This window comes from Microtus oregoni, unplaced genomic scaffold, assembly GCF_018167655.1.
Source record: "Microtus oregoni isolate MIOR12 unplaced genomic scaffold, Mior012 000025F_ref0000491, whole genome shotgun sequence".
Taxonomy (NCBI): domain Eukaryota; kingdom Metazoa; phylum Chordata; class Mammalia; order Rodentia; family Cricetidae; genus Microtus; species Microtus oregoni.
Window position 1 is genome coordinate 9,440,528 of NW_024543084.1, and position 21,244 is coordinate 9,461,771.

The 21,244-nt window shown below is 55.3% G+C and overlaps 1 protein-coding gene across 7 annotated transcripts in view; it reads left to right on the forward strand.

Moving 5' to 3' along the window:
* Kcnt1 (potassium sodium-activated channel subfamily T member 1) overlaps positions 1–21,244 on the forward strand; it is a 57,953-nt gene that overhangs the window by 21,469 nt on the left and 15,240 nt on the right. For 2 of the 7 annotated variants that reach the window (XM_041674477.1, XM_041674471.1), the window contains exons 2-19: positions 29–70; positions 5,963–6,042; positions 6,649–6,748; positions 9,110–9,166; positions 9,512–9,560; positions 10,318–10,377; positions 10,567–10,641; positions 10,709–10,792; positions 11,379–11,473; positions 12,411–12,591; positions 14,692–14,856; positions 15,135–15,271; positions 16,780–16,843; positions 16,930–17,038; positions 17,558–17,666; positions 17,885–18,034; positions 18,410–18,648; positions 19,923–20,172. In XM_041674477.1, coding sequence (XP_041530411.1) covers positions 29–70; positions 5,963–6,042; positions 6,649–6,748; positions 9,110–9,166; positions 9,512–9,560; positions 10,318–10,377; positions 10,567–10,641; positions 10,709–10,792; positions 11,379–11,473; positions 12,411–12,591; positions 14,692–14,856; positions 15,135–15,271; positions 16,780–16,843; positions 16,930–17,038; positions 17,558–17,666; positions 17,885–18,034; positions 18,410–18,648; positions 19,923–20,172 — 2,046 coding nt within the window. Of the gene's footprint in view, positions 1–28; positions 71–5,962; positions 6,043–6,648; positions 6,749–9,109; positions 9,167–9,511; positions 9,561–10,317; positions 10,378–10,566; positions 10,642–10,708; positions 10,793–11,378; positions 11,474–12,410; positions 12,592–14,691; positions 14,857–15,134; positions 15,272–16,779; positions 16,844–16,929; positions 17,039–17,557; positions 17,667–17,884; positions 18,105–18,409; positions 18,649–19,922; positions 20,173–21,244 lie in introns of all 7 variants that reach the window. The other 5 variants (XM_041674475.1, XM_041674474.1, XM_041674472.1 and 2 more) reach the window with 4 other exon arrangements.

Here is a 21,244-nt window from a genome sequence, read left to right on the forward strand (position 1 = left end):
TGTGTTGATGTGCCCACTCTGTCTCCAGGCTTCATGTGGAGGATTTCAGCCTGGACTCTTCCCTCTCTCAGTAAGTGCTTCACAGGGGAGGGACTGTCTCAGGGGCAGATGTGTCCTCATACCCCTGACAATCAAGCTTCATGGGAAAGGCTACTCTTGCCCAGGCAGAAACATGACAGTGTTGGCCAGCACTTCCCAGGACCAGCAGGTACTTCTGGTCCTGGGGGCTGGGACTGGAGACATATGATTAACAATCCCCTTGAGAGGAGTCTGTAGAGAGGAAATGGGCTCCCCAGAGGTGGATGACCGTCTTAGTTACTTGTCTATTGCTGTGATAAGACACCACAACCAAGTCAACTTATAAAAGGGAGAGTTGATTGGGGGTTACAGTTTCAGAGGGTAGAATCTGTGACCGTCATGGTGGGGGAATGTGGCGGCAGGCAGGCAGGCATGGTGCTGGAGCAGTAGCTGAGAGCTTACATCTGATCCGCAAGCACAAAGCAGAGAGAACTAACTGGAGGGGGTGAGCTTTTGAAGCCTCCTCCAACAAAGCCACATCTCCTAATCCCACTCCTCCTCCCCAGGTGCCTGAAGAACTGGGCCTCAGACCTGGCAATGGTGGGAAAGCAAGAACCTGTCTGTGGCTGCCCTAGGGCTAAGGCTGTGTCCATGTTGCTCCAGAGCCAGCGCCAATCATAGTAGATGTCCTAAGCTCCTCAGAGAGCCCCTGGGTTCCAAGAAAACTCCCTTTGCAGGGGAGTTAGTTTGAGAAGCCAGTACCCATTTTCCCAGACCACATCGGATCCCTTCTCTCCGTTTCCCATAGCCTGAAGACTCATACCAGACCAGCTCAACTCTACCGCCTGCCCCCAGGCTCTATGAGGCTGAGGCCTGGAGCGTTGGAGGGGGCCTTCCCGGGGAGCTCGTCTATGTGGGATACTATGAGGGCTGTGAGCCCACCTGGTCCTCCAAGAAGGTTCCAGAGCCACAGAAGGGTGCCACAAATGGAGTTTTACTGAACTCCCCTGGGGATTATGAAGGCTTGGGGGTTGTGGGCCATTGGATCTCTTCCCACTTGGCTAGTCCTCTGCAGATGCAAGGAGGAACAGGTTTGAGTTGCCCCTGGCAGCCTGTTCTGGGCCCTTCTTACCCACTCACCCAAGAAGTCAGTACCATGGCTGTACCCGCTAGCTCCTCAGTAAGGTTGATTCAGCTCAGACTCGTGGTTGAGCCAATGCACCATCCAGTATCTGTGGGCATGGTTGGCATGTATGCAACCAGGCTCTGATTTTGCAGTATGATGTACTGAACAGTATAGGCCTGCGGTGGCTTTCTGGTTGCGTTAACTTTGACCCCCACGCCAGCACCATGAGGTGCTAGTCCTGGGCCCCATACCCATTATCTCTCCTTGTATCCTCTCTCTGAGCTCATTCCCAAGGGACACAGTAGGACAAGTCTTAACCTCACTATTGCTAAAGCACTTAACATCTTCCAGGTACTCAGTGGTACTATCAGAGGAAGCTCCCATTATTATTCCCATCCCCGGTAGGAAACTAAGCTAAAAGCAGGAGAGAGGCAGAGCCTGCTGCATCTATCCAACTTCCCAGTGGGCTCCGGCTCTCAGTCCTTAGATTCTGCCTGCTGGGCCAGCGCAGTTTCTATGACTCCCAGGAGCTTCTCACAGGCACAAGGGTGCCTGTGAACAGGCTCTTTAAGAGGTGAAGGTCATTCACAAACCCTTTATGCTCCTGCGAGACTGTGCCCCCTGTCTTCCTCTCTCCTTAGGGCAGATCACACATGCTGTCTTAAACACAGATTAGAGTGAAATGGATAGTCTCAATCCCTGTTTTGTGTGCTGCTGGAGGAAGTGAGTGGCCACAGTTTATTAAAAATTTAAAAGTAAAGGAAGACTCATTGATTTCTCTGGCACTGTAGAGCTCTGATTTCAAGGGAGCCAAGCAGGCCTTATGGTTCCTCCAGGAGAACACCTTTAGCCATAAGTGGGCACTGCTCACAAAACACCTGGGACCATGCAGATGGGTGTTGGCACCTAGTGGGCAGCCCTCCTGGGAGGTGACTGTTGTGCTCATGGAAGTCATTAGTTGGGTCAGCTTTCTGGAGCTGGGGAGGATGCCAGCAAGGGGCAGGGCTGGGTGTGACAGGTTCCTGGCTGTTCCCTGAGCAGCACAGTGGCCATGGTGGCTTCTTTCATAGGTGACTGAGTTTTCTGATCTTCGTATGTCCCTGGGAAGATGATAAGAAGGACAGGAGCAGCCTTGAGGGTCCAGGAGCCTGGAGAGTGGAACTGGAAGTGGTCATGGGCATTGGGTTGAGAACTGGGTGCTCAGGGGACCTGTGGGCAGTGGGCAGGCACAGTTGGGGAGCAGCGGGGGATGGCCAACAGGAATGTCCCATGAGAATGTCTAGTGAGATGGGGCAGCAGGGTGCAGGGACAGAGGGAAGGTCAGGGTTCTGTCCTTTCTCCCAGGGACAGTGGGGTCCCTGGGAGAACTCCAAGCCTGTGGTTGGAGCTCTAGCTACAAGAAGAACACATGAGTGCTTCCCCAGTGTGTCCTGGGACTTCCGTCTCTAATGAGGGAGGAGAGGAGGCATCGGTGGCTCGCAATGGAATATTCTGCCCAAGAGGAGTGTGTTAGTCCATAGACTGCTGAGTAACACAGAGGGAGCTTATGCAGCTCAGGTTAGCCCAATGCCAAGGGCCCACATCTGGTAATAATCATTTTGCAGACAGAGATCTGAGGTAGTCCCAGGCATCCCACATGGCAGGAGCTGGAGCGCACGTGTCTCTTATGTTACCCCTTGCCTATAAAGCCACCAGGACTGACTGTGGGTTCTTCCCTAGAGATCCTACCTAATCCTAACCCCCCCAATCAGTACACACACACACAACACACACACACACACACACACACACACACACACACACCATAGCTGTATTTAGTTCCTATCTTCTTCCTGCCTCTTAGCAATGAAGCTCTTAACACATGACACCTTATAGACACTCCATCCTTTAGGATACAGGTGGTCCTTCAAGCCATCCGATGACTTCCCTGCCCCCATCCCAGTGCAGCCTGTCTCCCAAGCCTCAGGTTCCTTCCGAGAGAAAGATGCACGGCTGACTCTTCAGTCAGTCATGTGCAGTATCCTCTCCCGCTTGGGGCTCCAAGTGCCCTAGAAAGACCCTGTGCTGCTATACAGTGTGGTACAGCAGGGTGCTGTGGGGACCCAGTGGGGGTATTCTGGATCACATGGGATGCAGAGGTGTGCTGTAGCATCACGTGGGGTGCAGAGGTGCGCTGTAGCATCACGTGGGGTGCAGAGGTGCGTTGTAGCATCACGTGGGGTGCAGAGGTGCGCTGTAGCATCACGTGGGGTGCAGAGGTGCGCTGTAGCATCACGTGGGGTGCAGGGGTGTGCTGTAGCATCATGTGGGGTGCAGAAGTGTGCTGTAGCATCACGTGGGGTGCAGAGGTGTGCTGTAGCATCACGTGGGTGTACTAAACAGTGTGGCGCATGGAACTGGCTGGTGTGCAGTGTAGTGTGTCCGGCACAACTGGCGATATGTGCTGGGACAGCAGAATGTACTGAGGTGCAGTAGGGATGCTGGGTAAAGTGGAGTTTAGACATATAGAGGGGTGGGCTAGAGTACACCAACCATTAGCACGGGGCTGGCCCCTCCTTGCCTGTGGGAAGCTTGGCTTGCTGTGCAGTCTAGGACGGACCCAGTCTTTGCACAGCACCAAACCCCAGGAGTGCCTTGGTTCTGGTGAGGTGAGCAGGCCTTTGGGCCCTCAGGCAACTCTGTGACGTGCAGAGCCACCGTGACCCAGACCACTCCCCCAGGCCACGGGCTGGTCACGTGACAAAGCGGCTGTGCTCAGTAGGCTTCAGAGAGTGATTAGATTTTAAAATATATTTGTATGACCCTTGTTTATTTATTTGGTGTATGCTTGTTGGGACACGCATGTACCACGGCATGCATGTGAAGGTTGGTTGTTGTGGAGTATTAGTTGAAGATGTATTACATTTGTTCATGCTGTGGAGTATTTGTTTAATGATGCAAAGATGTGTTGGCATTCTTTTCTGTTGCATTTGCTTAACTCTGTGAAGCTGTGTTATTTTGCCTGCCTGCAGCACCTGATTGGGCTAATAAAGAGCTGAACGGCCAGTAGCCAGGCAGGGAGTGGGAATAGGTGGGGCTGCAGGCAGAAAGAATACACAGAAGGAAAAAATCGTAAGAGGGGGAGCAAAGAGGAGCAAGAGGGGGAAGCAAGGGGCCAGCTGCCCAGCTACACAGCCAGACATGGAATAAGAAGGAAAGAAAAGATATACAGAAATAGAAAAAAGGTAAAGGCCCAGAGGCAAAAAGTTTGACGGGATAATTTAAGAAAAGCTGGCTAAAAATAAGCCAAGCTAAGACCGGGCATTTATAAGTAATAATAAGACTCTGTATATTTATTTGGGAACTGGGTGGAACAAAGAGAAAGAAAAAAAAAAAGAACTACAGTTGATGGATACCTTGCCGTAGTCAGTTTTCTCCTTCCGCTGTGTGGGACCCAGGATCCAGTTCAGGTCGCTGGGCTTGGTGGCAAGTGCTGTCACCCACTAAGCCATCTCACTGGCCTGACAGAGACCATTGCAAACACTTTGGGTGCTGTTGGAATAGTCGTCCCCAGCCAGGCACTGACATTAAACTCTCCAACTGTCTTGATGAGCCGGTACCTGATCAAAGGATAACGGTGTTCTGGGTCCGCCCACCCTGGGCTCGGTGCCGCCTTCCCCAGCAGGCGATAGCAGTGCGGGGGGGGGGGGGGGGGGGAGGGGGAGGGGGAGGGGGTAGAAACAGGGATCCAAGCTGGTGTTTGCCTCCTTTGCCGACTTCTCCAAGCCCTACAAGACCCTTGCAGGCTGCAAGACATGCTATCCCTCTGCCCTTCTGCCTTGTGACCCTACACTGTGCTATGGTTCCTGGTGCTGTGTCCCACCTGATTCCTTCCTGGGGGAGTTTCTGTCTGTTGGGGAGATGCTGAGGTTGTTCTGATAGAAGCCAGGTGTCCAGGGAGCCCTGTGTCCATCACAGCGAGCCATGGACCATTCAAGGGCACACGAGAGGGAAAATGCAGGAAGCTGACCACACCTGCTACAGGAGTCCAAGCTGATGCGAACTCCAGACTCAGATTCGTATCATCCTTCCCCTGTCAGTACTGGCTTTCTCCTCTCCTACTCCTGAATGGGATGGGCAGGGCATAGGATTATGTCTGCAGCTTGGGGGTTGAGAACAGTGCCTTTGTCTTCCCTTTGCCACAGAGTTATTCTCAGTGAGCGCGTGGCTCCTCCTGGGTGTGGCAATGGGGCATAAGTGAGTAGCCAGGTGCTCGCTCACTATTTACCCTGGGTGATCTGAGGACTTCAGAGACTATGAGTGTGGCCATGCCTCAGAGACTGGCCTCCGTGTGCAGTGCCACGGGAGGGGGAAGATGGAGGTCAGAGGGCTGATGGCCAGGCTCACAGGATGACTGACTGCTTCTTGCTGGCCCTTCTGACCATCCCTGAGATTATAATGTATGGCCTCAGAATACGAACTCTGGAGGCCACCAGAAGCAATGACTGTCAACTCCTGAACATTTTACTAAGAAGGTTTGGATACCCAGTGCCCAAAGCTCCGTGGGTGCTGTGGCCCTGATCTCCTCGCGGCCTGGAGAGCTCTGGATGCTGAGAAGATGTTACCCAGTGGCTGCAGGTGTAGCAAGGGGAGGCTGCGGGGGGGATGAATGGCTGCTTCACACCACAGACCTTCAGGTTCTCTCCCAAGTTCCTCTCTGCTCCTGTGGTTTGAAAGAACTCAGCTGGGCTTGGGACTCTGGCTCTGGCTTGAGGCTCCAGCCCCTGCCTTGGGCCTGAACCCTCTGACCCTAAGCCTCAGCCTCCTCTTCTCCTTCAGGGTCCAGGTGGAATTCTATGTCAATGAGAACACCTGCAAAGAGCGGCTCAAGCTGTTCTTCATCAAAAACCAAAGATCCAGTGAGTCGGGGGCCTGAGGGAGGGGGGTGGGCAGGGTTGGGAGCCTGAAGAAATGTGCCAACTGCATGGGCAGAGGGCAGAGATCACCTTGACTTCCCGTTTTCTGACCTGTGGAGACATGACTCCCCCCATTCTGGACACTGAGTTGAATTGGGCTAGGCTGTCCCCAGGAGCCAGCCTGGGCCATCTCCCATGTCACCCAACCCACACCCTAGGAATCCCCACCTCCACACTTCCCCGACTCCTTCCCAGCTTTAAGCTTGGCCACTCTGGACCTACCTGAGATGCAAGAAGGGGCTTGGAAGTTAGGCTGTGGCGCCAAGTGTCTAAATCTGTTCCCGCGAGGGACGCGCCCTCAGGAAATCCTCTGCACCCCAATCCTCTGCACCCCAATCCTCTGCACCCCAATCCTCTGCACCAAGCCTCAGTGACCAGAGGAGTCTGGCTGGGGAAGGGGTGCTGATGCATCTGTCCTCTGCATCTGGAATACAAGTGCGAGATGGAAGTCCATGCAGGGCTCCTTCAGGAGGGAGCTGTTGAGAGACCCCAGCAGAGCGGGTAGGCCTGCTCCTTGCAGCTCCTACCCTGTTGTCACCCTCTCCACAGGCCTGAGGATCCGGCTGTTCAACTTCTCCCTCAAGCTGCTCACCTGCCTGCTGTACATCGTCCGTGTCCTGCTCGACAACCCAGACCAGGGCATCGGATGGTGGGTGACCTGGGGGGTTGGGGTCCTCAGACTGAGCCTTTCCAATGATCCTCACTGGCATTTTGGGCATTCGTGTGGAAGACCTGTGACCAACACTTACCAGACTACTAGGGAGCCCTGTCACCAGAGCTTTGAAAGTCTTCTTCCCCTAGCGTGACCCCACCCTAGAGCCATGCCCAGACACCACTCAGTCGGGCCTAGAATGATGGCTGGCCCCCAGTGTGGAGCTGTGCATGCAGCCACAGAGTGTGTTCTAACCATCTTGAGGAAGAGGTATCTGCTGTCAAGTGGGCTTAAAGGACCCGGCAGATGAGGCTGAGGATTCTTCCTCTGATGTCTTCTCGGTAATCCTCCCACTGCCTGGCTGCTTTGAGACGTCAGTGCTGTTTCCCAGCCCAGATCCTTGCAGGGTGTCATTGTCTTCCCTGAGAGCTGCTGGTCTCTCAGTGCTTGGGGAGGCCTTGGCATGCTTCCGGTTCATCTCTGGACTGGTCCAGAAGCCCTCAGTGCCAGGATTGTCTTGAGTTGTGCCCCGTGGGGTTCGGAAGCTGGGCCCTGGGCCACGGGCGCGCTTGTCACTCCTCCCTCCTACTCTGCCCCCTCTTATCCTCTCAATTCTATTCTGAGGTGACACTCTTCCCCCAGGTCTGAGTTCCTGCATCTGTCACTTCCTGGTTTCCCACAGCCCTCTGAGGATGCTGTACTTGGCCCTTCACTTTGTTAGTTACTTCTGCCAAGAACATTTCTTTTGAACTCTGCTGGCCTCTGACTTGCAGGCCAGTGGGTTTGACAAGTGGGCTCAGATGCCACAGGACTCCTTAGTCAGAGCCAGGAGTTTGAGGGCCACTGCTGGGCCAAACGTGGACCTTGCCAACATTGACTTACTTCTTGGGCTACCCAGAGCAGGCTCTTCCTGAACTGCTGAGGTCCTGTAAATCTCCGGGAGGAGGCCAGCCCCTGGAGCTTGTGTGCGGAGTTGTACTGAATTCCTTATTTTCATCTGTTGCCCACTTTCGGGAAAACTAGAATTCCCAGATCGGAAACCCTCACATGCTATTGAGAACAAACCTTTTATCACTGCACAGGAGGTCAAAGGAAGGAAGACCCCTCCGTGGCTGTTTGAGGGGAAATAGGGGCTATCGCTGACTCAAAAAACTCTCTTCTGGGTCTATTACACCTTTTCCAAACCCCCGAGGCTTCAGGACATCTGCTTCCACCTCCCTAGAAGACCCGAGTCGGTTGAATTCATCACCATCACTAGCAGGGCTAATGGGCTGTGGGGGATATGATGAATATTTGGGTGATGGACGGATGGGTGAATGCTGCATAGCTGTACACTGGATGGGTAGATGGATGGACAGAAGCTTGGGTAGTCGAATAGGGGACGAGATGCTGAGTAGATGTTGGGTACGAGGATGCATAAGGAGATGGATACAGGAATTACAGATCAGGTGATGATGGATGCATGGACCAAGGATGAGATCATACCTAGATAGACGTATGGATGAATGTCAATGAGAGATGAATGGATGGATGTTAGATAGAATGATGAACACAGGTAAATGGACGCATGGGTCATAGATCAGATGATGATGGATAATAGATAGGTGAATGCACGGACCGTAGATGATGCAAAGGAGGGATAGGTGAGTGGTTGCTGATGAAGGATAAGTAGGTAGATGTTGGATAAGAGTTTGAGAGAAAGGCTCAGAGACTTCGGTGGGTACTGAGTGAATCAACCCCAATAAAGCTCAGGTGAGGTGAGGACAGGGAAGAAGTGGCTCCTTCCTGGGTTCTCTGAGCAGTGAGGTCCCCATGGTAGCCAACCCTGGTGCTAGTTGTGGCCTGAAGCAGAGCTAGAATGTTGGCTATGCCCTGCTACCTCTCATCAGCTGATTCCAAGGTGCTTGGATATGCCTATCTTCAAGTGGCTTGGGGGATGAGGGTCGTTAATTCATCTCTTTCTGACTCTCAAAAACTATCCAAGCTGGTTCAGGCAGCTCCGACCTCCAGCGGGCATCAATGTCACACTGGGCCATCTGTGGTTATACAGGAGCTTGTTGTTGGCTCAGGCTGAGTCTTCACTTTCTCCTGAGCAGCAGCTCACTGCAGGGCCCAGACCTCTAGACAGGGACGTGTTCTCTATGCTTCTTGTTTCGAGAGCCTCCTCACGCGGTCACGGCAGTCCATGGAGGCCCCGCACATGCTGGAGCATCAGCTCCAGTTGGGGCATATGGTGGGCCCTGAGTGAGCCAGTGGGTGCCTTTCCCAATTTTCCTGAGCCCATAGCAGCTCTGGAAAGGACCCTTGGCATTGGTCCTGGAGGTCTGGGACTGGGCCAGTGCTTTTGTCTCTCCACAGCTGGGGCTGCACGAAGTATAACTACACTTTCAATGGCTCATCCTCCGAGTTCCACTGGTGAGTTTGCTCCTCAGGGCCATACTGGGCCGGGCCAGGAACAGGATAGACAGATGTGGTCTATGGGAGTTTAACTTTCTGGCCCTAGTGAAGCCAATGCGCACCTGAGGTCCATTAAAGTCCCTGGGGTATGTTCAGCTGCATCCTTGCACCCTGGCTGAATCTGTACTGAGGATCTTCCCCATCAGAGAGGAGGAATTTTGAATGAAGCACATGTTTCTCCACTCACCCTCCACATCTGACTAGTGGGCGCTCACTACCTCGGGAATATTCTTCTGGAGCCTGAAGAGGAAGTACCCTGACAGCTCTCACCCTAGCCGGGCCTCACCTCCCTTTTTTCCCTAGGGCTCCCATCCTGTGGGTGGAGAGGAAGATGACTTTGTGGGTGATTCAGGTGAGTCCCAGTCTACCCCTCCACCCTGCACAGTGGAGGCTGCTTGTGTGGACTCAGGAAGGAGAGGGCTTGGGTTAAGTAAGAGAACATAAGTCCTATTCAGCAAGCAACGGCCTCGGGCTCACCCATGAAGCAAGGGACTTAGGCCCACTAAGGCCTGACAGCTCGTACTGTAGTTTTCCCAGATCGCTGAGGGCATACTTCCCTCTTCATTTCTTTCCTGATCAGAACCTCTCCTCCCTGCTGACCCACCCTCTCCTTACTGTCTACCTGAGAAGTAGGTAGGGGTCAGAAACGCAGGCCAGCTTCTGACGGGGTCTTCCCTAACTATATGCCAGAGGCCTAGCCTGAAGGGTCCCATAGGACTCATAGATGCCTGTAGCGGAGGCTCCATCCCTACCCAGGGCCCAAGGAGTACTGCCAACCCAGCCTCATGCCCTCACTGCCACCTCTGCCTCCTAGAGCGGCTTTAGTGGTGCTCTTACCACCCCGCTACTTCATTGGCACTGATTGTCCACAGGGTGTCCCAGCAGGGCAGGGATGGCGTCTGGGCTGCCTTCTATCAACCCTAAGGCCTAGAGTAGCTACCTGCAAGTCTTTCCAATCAAGACCATCTTACTTCAGCAGCAAGGGCGCAGGCAGCCCTGTACACACACACACAAGCACCCCGCTTTGTCAGGACTCTGCCTGCTGAGCCCCTCAGAGGTCAAGCCCTGTTCCCAGATCTGCTCTGAGTCTCTTTCCTTTCTTCACTCAGGTCATTGTGGCCACAATAAGCTTCTTAGAGACCATGCTCCTCATTTACCTCAGCTACAAGGTGAGTCCCTCCCTGCACCTTCCCCGCCCTGATTTCCACCATGCCCTTTCTCCACAGTCCCTCCCTTAGCACCTATGATCTAAGGACTGCCCACTCCCAACCCTTACCTCTGCCTACCTTCCAAGCTCCCAGTTCCCTTCCCTGCTCCTGACTACCCCTTGCTGGCTCTGAAGTACCTCTGGCCCCCAGGGCAACATCTGGGAGCAGGTCTTCCATGTTCCTTTCGTCCTGGAGATGATCAACACGCTGCCCTTCATCATCACGGTGGGTGAGCCCCAGCCCCAAGCTCGGCTACCTGAGCCCTACCTGACCTCTCCCCCACACACCACAGGTCTTCTGGCCGCCTCTTCGGAACCTGTTCATCCCCGTGTTTCTCAACTGCTGGCTGGCCAAGCACGCGCTGGAGAACATGATCGTAAGTGAGCACTGGCTCCTGTTGGCTCCTTGAGAACAGTTTCCCCACCTGCTGGCGGGACCAGGCGGTGGCCCGGATACTGCCTGCCATGTGACACATTCCAGTCCAGCCAGCCGTGAGCTTCCTCTTTCCCTGAAGACAGCTTTCCCAGGGCTGGGGAGAAGGTGGGACAGAGTATGCAGATGTGAGTAAGCACAACCAGAACCAGGCTGCAAAATCAGGGCTGGAAGAATGCAGGCTCCGACTATGCCTATGGCTAGCCTCTGCTGGAATAAACCCATCTCCTGGAAATGAGAGCCAGGATGACAGCTGTCTCCCTGGTGGTCTGCACCTTCCTGGCCAGATCCCTTGACTCAGCTCTGTCACACTTGCACAGTGATGTAAGAGTCTTGAAGCCAAAGATGCTCACACCTATCTGCCCTCTGGCACATTTTGCTCACCCGGAGACCAAGCTGAGGTCTGTGTGACCAGCACCGGGCAATGCTGCCTGTAGCCCTCTCTTGGGAAGGAATTATAACCAGATCTCTGCTTATTATGTGTGGGAGTGTCTATGGTTCCTGCCTTCTGATGGCTGCATTCTCTGCAGAATGACTTCCACCGTGCCATCCTGCGCACGCAGTCAGCCATGTTCAACCAGGTGCTCATCCTCTTCTGTACCCTGCTGTGTCTCGTCTTCACGGGGTGAGTGCCCTAGTCACCACATGGTCGCATCAGGTAGCCATGGAAGACCGCAAGCCTAGGAGATAGATCAGGGAGGTGACAGAAGAGGCACAAAGAGAACTGTAGAACTTAGCTCCAAACTCTTGTGTCCGGAGATCAGGGACACAATGGCACAACGTCTGACCTGCAGGTGCCCGCCCAACTGGCTGGGTTTGCAACTCTCAAGGGAACTGGCCCCTGGGCTGAGTGTGGGCCCTTTGGTTTGAGGTCCATTTGAGAACGGAGTCTAGAAGCAGCCAGGGTCTCTTGGAGGGTCACTTAGAGTGGGGAGCTTCTGGTCACGTGGGCAGACCTTCCAACCTCCTGCATCAGCCTGTGGAGTGGCCCTGTTCCATGTCCCCAAGAGGCCCAGTCACCCCTGCTATCCCTCAGGCAAGGATGAGCTGGCTAGGAGTGGCCGCAGGTCCTGGAGGACAGGTTGGCGGGACTTGGGGCAGCCCCACCCCGTCCCTGCTACAGCCATACTCCTTTGCGGCTGAAGTGTACCCCTCACCATGGCAGCCCCACTGCCTTACTACTGACTGACATCACCTGTGGGTGCTGGGCATCGAGACCCAACTCTACAATCTCACTCACTCAGTGTCCCAGTGATCAGGAGTGCGTCACTTCGGTCCTAGGTGATAGGGTCCCCGGGACTGGTAGAGCCTTACCCCTCTGGAAGGTGGGGAGGTGGGGAGGCCCTGTGTCCGTGTTCACAGCAGCCAGCTCAGGTATCCCCACTCCACATTGTAGCCTTGTCTCTTACCATTCAGGTCCTCCCATCCATGGCTGCAGCCCCTGCCCTCCCTGCTGCAGTCTACCCTACTGCTGCAATCCCTGCTCCCCCTGCTGTAGCCTCCCCCCACCCCACTGAAGTCCCTCCCTGCCACTGCTGCAGCCCTGTTCTCCCGATTTCTAGGACCTGTGGAATCCAGCACCTGGAGCGGGCAGGTGGGAACTTGAACCTGCTGACTTCCTTCTACTTCTGCATCGTCACTTTTTCAACTGTGGGCTTCGGTGATGTGACACCCAAGATCTGGCCATCCCAGCTGCTGGTGGTCATCCTGATCTGTGTGACCCTTGTGGTACTCCCGCTGCAGGTGAGTCCCCATGCTCAACACAGGGACAGCCAGGAGTCATTCCATGAGGAGTGGCATAAGGACAGGAGGGATCTGTGGGGTCGAGCACACACGTCAGGAGGTCGTTCCCAGGAGAGACTGGAGAGAAGGCGTCCCCTGTCTATGGAGGGTCATTGCAGAGGTTCTCCCTTGACTCGAGTCAACAGTGAATTGTTCTGCCAAAGAGCAACTATGGAAGACAGGCTTTTCCTTCCAGAGGGTCTGAGGTGCCCAAGTGACCCCTCAAGAAGCTATGCAGAGATGGATTGTTGGGGTGAACTTCACCCTCTTTCCCAACCACAGCTAAACAACTTTTAGGGCTACAAGGGGCAACTGGAAGCACCATTGCTGATCCTGAGCTCTGACCCTGGGCTAGTCCCACTTCTGACCTTGCAGCCCTGAGCCTCAAGCCCAGCAGACACCCCTTACTTCTCCCGGCCCCTGTCCTGAGAATGCTGCCCTGAAAGCCCACAGTGTACTAATCCTGTCCCTGTCACACATCACTGCCCTTCCAGGCCTCTCTCCCCAACCTGTTAGCTTTTCTGTGCCCAGAAGCCGGTCCTGCATCCTGCTTCGAGCTGCTGATCTGGAGTGTGTGCTGTGCTTCTAGCTGGCGGCCTCAAGCATTCCGCTGGTAGCTGCTAGTCTGTGAACTCATTCCTTGCCTTGTTTAAGGGTCCTGCCCTTCTCCAGGCAGCTGAAGTTTTAACGAGGTCTAATACACCAAACTTTCTCTTAACATTTTCCTCTCTTACCTGAAAAGGCCACTTCCTCCCTCCGCTGTAAGTCTGTTTTCTTGCAAAAGTTTTAGGTTATCTCTTCACATGGAGCTGCAGGGGGCTAGCGGGAGCCCTGGGAGGTCCCATGGTTGTGGTGGCCTCCTAAGCCCACCCTCCACCTTATGGGCATCTCCATATGACCATGTGGTCCTTGTCCCACCTACAAGGACCCATGGGTATTGGATTTAGTAGTCACCATAATTCAAGATGATCTCAGGTCAACAGATTAAAGCTGCAAAAACCCCCTTTTCCAAATCAGCTCCTGCCTCAAGATTCTGAGCAGACATACGCTTTAGGGGTCACTGCGAACCCTTTGAACCCTTCATTAACTCTCTGACCCCCTCACCATAGCCTGCAAGACAGGCACTCTTCTCATACTTTCCAAGTGAGGAAACTGAGGCCTGAGAGAGGTCAGAAGCAAGCCCAGGTTGTCCAGCAGCAGTGCCCTGCCATGGGCCACCAAAAGGGAGCTCCTGTGTTCCCCAGCCCGAGGATCTTGAACACCCATGGACCACCTGCAGGGAGCCCCCCGTGTTCTCAGCCCGAGGGTCTTGAACACCCCATGGTCCACCTGCAGGGAGTCCCCGTGCTCCCAGCCCAAGGGTCTTGGCCACTCCCAGCCACAGGTTTCCTGGTGAGGACCCGTGGAAGTGAGATGCAGACTTGAGAATGGACATAATGGTCAGGGTCTGCTGCCACAGTCCACTCAGAAATGCGCTAAATCCATGTCTGGTTCTGGTGCTCAAGATGAAACAGGCAGTGGGCATCTGACCTCAGAGCCATATGCAGGGTGAAGCCTCGGGCAGAGCCAGTGCCATGCAGCTCACATGGCCCAGGCAGATGGGAACATGGCAGTTCTTGTAACTTTTCCCACCCAGCCCTAGAGGACCCCACTGGCAAGGACTGAACGTGTGGTGTCTGCATCAGGAACTCATCTGGTCACTGTTAGAGAGAAATCCCTAATTTCAGTGCTGAGTGTTTCCTAATACTGTCAGGAAAGCTGATAGGCAGAGCCAAGACTCTGTCTTTCCAGATGTCAGAGTATAGACTCTGGCACCCACTACTGGCCATGTAGCTTCTGAGGCCATGAGCTAGACTTCCCATGGCTGGAGTCACACACCACAGTTTCTGACACCTCTTTATATATGCCATCTCCTGGTCCTGCTCTGGTTTCTGCTAAGGTCACCGTCCCCATCACTTCTACATCCTGCCAGCCAAGCAGGCCTGCTCTTACTCTCTGCCCTTAGCACCTGCCCCACCCTCCTTTGTCCCCCACTAGATGCCACCCCCCCTCTCCCCACAGTTTGAAGAGCTTGTCTACCTCTGGATGGAACGGCAGAAGTCAGGGGGTAACTACAGCCGCCACCGAGCACAGACGGAAAAACATGTGGTCCTGTGTGTTAGCTCCCTCAAGATTGACCTCCTCATGGATTTCCTGAATGAGTTCTATGCCCATCCCCGTCTCCAGGTAAGGCTGTAGGCACCCCTGGGGAGCCTCAGACTTTTCCCAGGCTCCCCAAGCAGTCACCTCCCCCCACCCCTCGCCCCCATTGTACAAGACTGTCACATGCTTGAGCATGGTACCTGAGCACTCTAAGTCCCTGGTTATTGTATCTGGTGTGTGTTTGGGGAGGGGGGGGCTGTGGTGGTCCCATAAGGCCCTGGGAATGACACCATCAAGGAAACAATACAGGCTGGGGGGACAGGATCCGGCTCAGAGGCACTGACTTACAACCTGGCCAGCAGGACTACTACGTGGTCATCCTGTGTCCCTCCGAAATGGATGTCCAGGTGCGCAGGGTACTGCAGATTCCCCTGTGGTCCCAGCGGGTCATCTACCTCCAGGGCTCTGCCCTCAAGGACCAGGACCTCATGCGAGCCAAGTGAGTGCCGGCCAGGACAGCACAGCTAGACCTAGGCCTGAGGCCACGGGGAGTCCCCAGGTAGAAGTGGAACCATGACAGGCATGGCTTGGCACAGAGCCTGAGGCAGGCAGGGGTCCCAGGTGGAGGCAGGGCCAGGGTGGGTGAAAGGTCAGGGTCTGGGCCCAGGTGAGCGGGACCCTAGCGTTTGTTCATCCCTCCCTGCTAGTCGCGGCTACACAGCCTAGCAAACACACCTGGCCAAGCTGTGTTCTTCCGCTGTGGGTCTCGCCTTTGGGCATCTTTCCCTCTCTTGCTCTGAGTCTGGGGATTTTTCTCTGTCAGATTTCAGGAAGCTTAAAATAGACCAGGGGTGGGGGTGGAGGGGAACCTGGCTTCTGAGAGTCAGTGGTAAAGACACGAGGGCTGAGGGTGGCTCTTGATTTAAAGACAAGTTGACAGAGCGTCTTGAGGCGACAAGAATGTGCTGTTAACATGTAACTGGACTGCATTACTGCACCATCTGGGACTCTTCCCCCAACGCGTCCCATGCCACATTTTCATTCCAGAAGGTTCCTGTACCCTTTGTTGTGTGGTACAGGTGGTGCATGGCCAAGGCAAGCAGAACAACAACCCCGGTCTCTCATCCCCAGAATCCTGAGCCTCGGCTCCCATGGGGATCCTGCCCAGTTCACATGAGACTGTAGCTGCTTGTGTCCAGCTCTGGACTGGTAGATGGGACAGAGGAAGTGGTAGCCAAGCAGGGAGGCACCCACAGCTTTTGTGGGGCAGACGTGAGGCTTTACTGCCCTGCTTGTTGGGTAAAGGTTTCTCCAACCAGCTCTCAGCAGGGTCAAGTTGTTTCTGTAGCCAGTCTCCTGGGAACCTGGAAGGAGTTAGGAATGACCACCCAAGACCGGGCTGCTAAATAGTCAAGCAGAAGAGGAGACAGGCTTTATGGTCTAACTTAGGGTGTATGGGAGCCCAGGAGACAGGCCCCAGATGCTGGGCAGTGCCCCACAAAAAGTCAGCGTCCCTAGGGCCTCGGTCATCAGCACCATTGAGACAAGCTCTCAGGAGGACCCACTCTTTCTGGCCCTAAGCCTCTGACAACTGTAAGCAGAGTCCAGAGTGTGGATGAATGTGGTGGATCGTGGCTTAGAACCCCCTCTTGGGCACCATCATGCCACAGCTTGGGAACCCTGGCCAATCAGTGTCTCCAGGGCAGGCTTGGCCCATGGGCTTTGTTCGGCATCTGAGCTTCAACTCTGCTATGAGTGTCCAGGCATCCTGACCTGTCCAGAATGTTCCAGGAGGATCTGGGGAGGCTAGGAGGCCTGGGATGCCCTGCAGGATTTGATGCTGGGGCCTGCTAAGCCAGGCCAGACTACCTTAGCAAGGCCCCCTGCTGGGCCATCCTCTCTCTCACCCTTCATACACCGGGCCCCTCCTGACCTCCTGACTTCCTGACCTCCTCCTGGGGAGGCCCTCTGGGTCTATAGCCTTGCTCAGCAGCTGGTGCTCTACAGGATGGACAACGGAGAGGCCTGCTTTATCCTCAGCAGCAGGAACGAGGTGGACCGCACAGCTGCGGTGAGTTCAGACACACTCCCCCCAAGCCTGCGCTTCCTGCCTACCCCCAGCGGTAGGCCCTCCATCACCAACCACACCTCCCCCAGGATCACCAGACCATTCTTCGAGCCTGGGCTGTGAAGGACTTTGCCCCCAACTGTCCCCTCTACGTCCAGATCCTCAAGCCCGAAAACAAGTTTCACGTCAAATTTGCTGGTGTGTTTGGGGCCCTGTGGCATCATGAGCATGCAGACTGCAAGGGGGTGAAGGGTGGGGGTGAAGTAAAGTATTCTTCTCATAAGATCAAGGAGGGTTCATCCTGGGGAGAGCATGCCCACCAGATCTCTGCATCAGAGAATGGAGAGCTACCAGGGGTAGCCTTGGCAGATGATCTGGCCTCTACCTGGGGCCGAGATCGGTGGGAACAAGAGCCAGAAGTGGTGTGGGAGGCAAGGACACTATCTGATCAGAACCTCTATGGCCAAAGCCCATGGTGGGCACCTGGGGGATAGGTAAGGGCCCACCTGGGTAGAACTGGAGTGGCCCCAGAAACACAGTTGCACCTTAGGGTTTCAACATGCAGCTCGCCAAGGTGCTGAACCCCTGCTGAGTAGGAGCTGGCTGCTCAGGCTTCCAGGGGCACCGAGCAGGAGAGCCTTGACACATTCGTGGGTGCTGTGTAGGGGGTACCACAGACAGCAGGGGTGGCAGGCACTGACCCTGCAGTCCCCACAGACCACGTGGTATGCGAGGAGGAATGCAAGTACGCCATGCTGGCCCTGAACTGCATCTGCCCGGCCACCTCCACCCTCATCACCCTGCTGGTGCACACGTCCCGTGGCCAGTGAGTGCCCTGTGCCAGACCGACTACCACGCCCTGGCCGTCCCGACCAACCCCACAAGGCAGGGCGGGCTCCCTGGAGGAGGAGGGCATGTAGTGGGCAGAGGTCTGGCACAGGAAGGGGGTCCAGGGAGATGCAGGGTGCATTTAACCAATTGGGTAGGAGGGCCAGCCCTGACTGAGGGTGATGGCCTCCTAACCTTACCCTGCTCCTCTGGTAGGGAAGGACAGGAATCTCCAGAGCAGTGGCAGCGCATGTATGGGCGCTGCTCGGGCAATGAGGTGTACCACATCCGCATGGGCGACAGCAAATTCTTCCGGGAGTATGAGGGCAAGAGCTTCACCTACGCAGCCTTCCACGCACACAAGAAGTACGCAGGACTCGGGGCTGAATACAGGGTTGGAGCCCGCTGTCCCCACCATCACCCTACCCAGGGCCAGGTCAGCATGGGTGGGGCCCTGGGGCAGGAAAGTCACAGAATCTCAACCAAGGACAGCATAGCTTGGCTCTGCCTACCTGGTGAGGACGGCCAAGTCAGGACATCCCAGAACAAGGCTCATGTAAGAACCTGCCACATAGCTTCTTCTGAGGCTGCCCTGGGGTCCTTAGGTCCCCAATATCCGAGGAGAGGGCTTGTCCAAGAGGTCCAAGTGGGGTCCCTGAGAGGAGAATGAGTAGTTCAGGGGGGCAGCCTGAGCCACAGGGTGCCAGGAGTGACCCTGAGCTCCAGGCCATGTCTGCTCAGGTATGGCGTGTGCCTCATTGGGATGAAACGTGAGGACAACAAGAGTATCCTGCTGAACCCAGGGCCACGGCACATCCTGGCCGCCTCCGACACCTGCTTCTACATCAACATTACCAAGGAGGAGAACTCGGCCTTCATCTTCAAGCAGGAGGAGAAGCAGAAGAGGCGGGGTCTTGCAGGGCAGGCACTGTATGAGGGGCCATCCCGTCTGCCAGTGCATAGCATCATTGCCTCTATGGGTGAGCTGGGGCAGCATGCAGGTGGTAGGTGGGTGGCTTCCAAGGGTGTGTTTCACACACCACTGCCACTGGGCAGGAGACCCCTGACCCCTGAGGCTCGGCTCTTTCTTGGACAGTGTGAGCCTCTCCGAGCCTCGAATTGTGGATCTGTCCAATTGGGGTACCCCCACCAGTCAGAGTTCTGGTGAGCATCAGTTACCTGGGTAACTGAGAGCCTGTGAGGGTACTGTAGCAGTTAACTACCAACCAGAGGCCCCTGTAGTTCTATCAGCCCAGAGCATCCCTTGAATAGATGAAAGCCCTGGCATCCACTAGGGGTAGATTGTCTGAAATTGGCCACAGCTTAGCCTCAAGGCTCTTCCCAGGGACTGCTGTCTTCCTAGAACTGGTCCCAGTGACTTCCTGAGCAGGGCTGGGCCAAAACTCAGAAGGTGGTTCTTCTGGCATGTTTCATCCCCTACCAGCCCTCCAGGGGACAGCGGGGAACAGGAACAGGTCATTTAAACTCTCAGGCCACAGAGCCGCAGGTAATCCAGGGCAATCACCATCTCATGTGGTGCTAGACCCAAGCTGTGACCCTCAAAACAAGTTGACGCTAATAAGTGCCCACCGTATGCCCCATCTAAGTGGTCTCTAGGGACCGGGTGCTTTGACTCTGTGGTACACATTCTCAGCCACGTGTGACATGAGCCAGCAGCTGCCTGGCTCTGAAGTCACTCCTGCAGTAACAGCTTGCCCTGGCAGTCAGACCTGAGGGAGAGCTTGGGGTTGGGGTTCTTCTGCTGTCCAGCCCAACCTCCATCCATTGCTTGTATTTGCTCACGCCCATGCCTGAGACGGAATGGCTCAGGAAGCCCTTCCACCCACTCCTCAGTTCTGGCCCACAGAGGCTATGAGCTGCATCCTTGAGCCGGCCAACGACCCCAAGCTAGCAGCCCTGAGCTGACGTGGGAACAGCAGAAACCAGCAAATGCAATATGGCCACACTGCTCCTGTGTTCCTGGGTGGCCACCCTTTCTAGCCCTGTCCTTAAAGTAGATAGACCAGTTTCCCATAAACCTCAAGGGCCCTACCCTCAGGAAGTCAGAATCAGTCACAGCAACCCAGTATGGATGGGGCCCTTGCTGGGGGCCAATCACCACCCCTCAGGGCCCCCCCCATGTCCTGAAGGGGAAACTGAGACTCAGGGATGTGCTGAAATTCCTAAGGCCACACAGCTGGCCTAGAGAGTGGAGTAAGAAGGGCTGCTGGTCAGGTTCAACCCCTCTGTCCAGGGACAGTGGCCATGGACCTGCAGAACACAGACTGCCGGCCCTCCCAGGGTGGCGGTGGTGGTGGCGGCAGCGGCGGTGGCAGCTGCAAGCTGACTCTGCCCACGGAGAATGGCTCTGGTAGTCGGCGCCCCAGCATCGCACCAGTCCTGGAGCTGGCAGACAGCTCAGCCCTGTTGCCCTGCGACCTGCTAAGTGACCAGTCAGAGGACGAGGTGACACCCTCAGACGACGAGGGGCTCTCTGTGGTTGAGTGAGTGCTAAGTGGGGCTCGGCTTTCAGTGGGAGGGAAGGGTCCCCAGTGCTGGGTATAGAGGCAATCCCTGCTTCACAAATGGGTCTTCTGGGTGGGGCCAGGGAATCACCCCAAGCGTAGTCCTGGGGAGCACTCGAGAGCATGCTGGCAGAGATGTACTAGGCTGCCACCCTCCCCCTGGCCTTGGCTGGAGTCAGAGATAATGGGACTCAGAGGCCGCATTTAGTGGCCTATAGAAGCAGCGTGGGTGATGGGGTAGCATAGCCCCATGACATCTCAACCACTGAGCTATCTGCCCTCGGTTATTCCATGAGTTGGGATAGAGCCAGGCAGTGAACCACAGACATTCCTGAGCTAACATCACAGCTGAATCAGATTCTCTTGGTACTGTGGGATATGGCACCTCATTTCAGGTGGGAATTCTTGGGGCAGGGTCTGTAGAAGTCACCAGCAGGTGATTTGGCTAGACCTTGTCCAGAACCAGAGACTACAAGCCTGTCTCCAGTGGACATCCTGGCTGGGGTCTGAGGCCAAATCTTCCTGGCTGAGACCAAGAGGGACATTAGTAAGTCCTCAACAGTTTAGTTACCTTGACCTCAGTTAGGGCATCCTCCTTTTGGGAGCTGCTCTAAGGTTGAGGGGTCAATGCTGGGGCTCCCAGATCCTGTAAGCAGAAAGTACATGGGTCCTTGTGGCTGTGTCCCTTGAGGTACATGGAAACAGAACTAGAGGGTGGTGGCCAGGGCCCAGTGTCAAAGCATGGCATGGTGTGTATTGAGCACTGTAGGGTGGGGAGGAAGGGAAGCAGCCTTCTGAGAGGCTAGTGTAGCCCACTGGAGGCACAGGCCCAGGTACCTGCCTATCACCTGGGGTGCCATGGACATCCCTCAGTCAGTGGGCTGGTGATTACAGCCCTGGTGTTCTCAGCTTCTAGGCTCCAAAGGGGGAGGAGGGAGGGAGGGAGGGAGGGAGGGAGGGAGGGAGGGAGGGAGAATGTATGTGTGTTGTGTGTGTTCACGTGGCATGTGTATGGACATGTGTGGAAGTGGGTGAACATTGCTTGTATGTG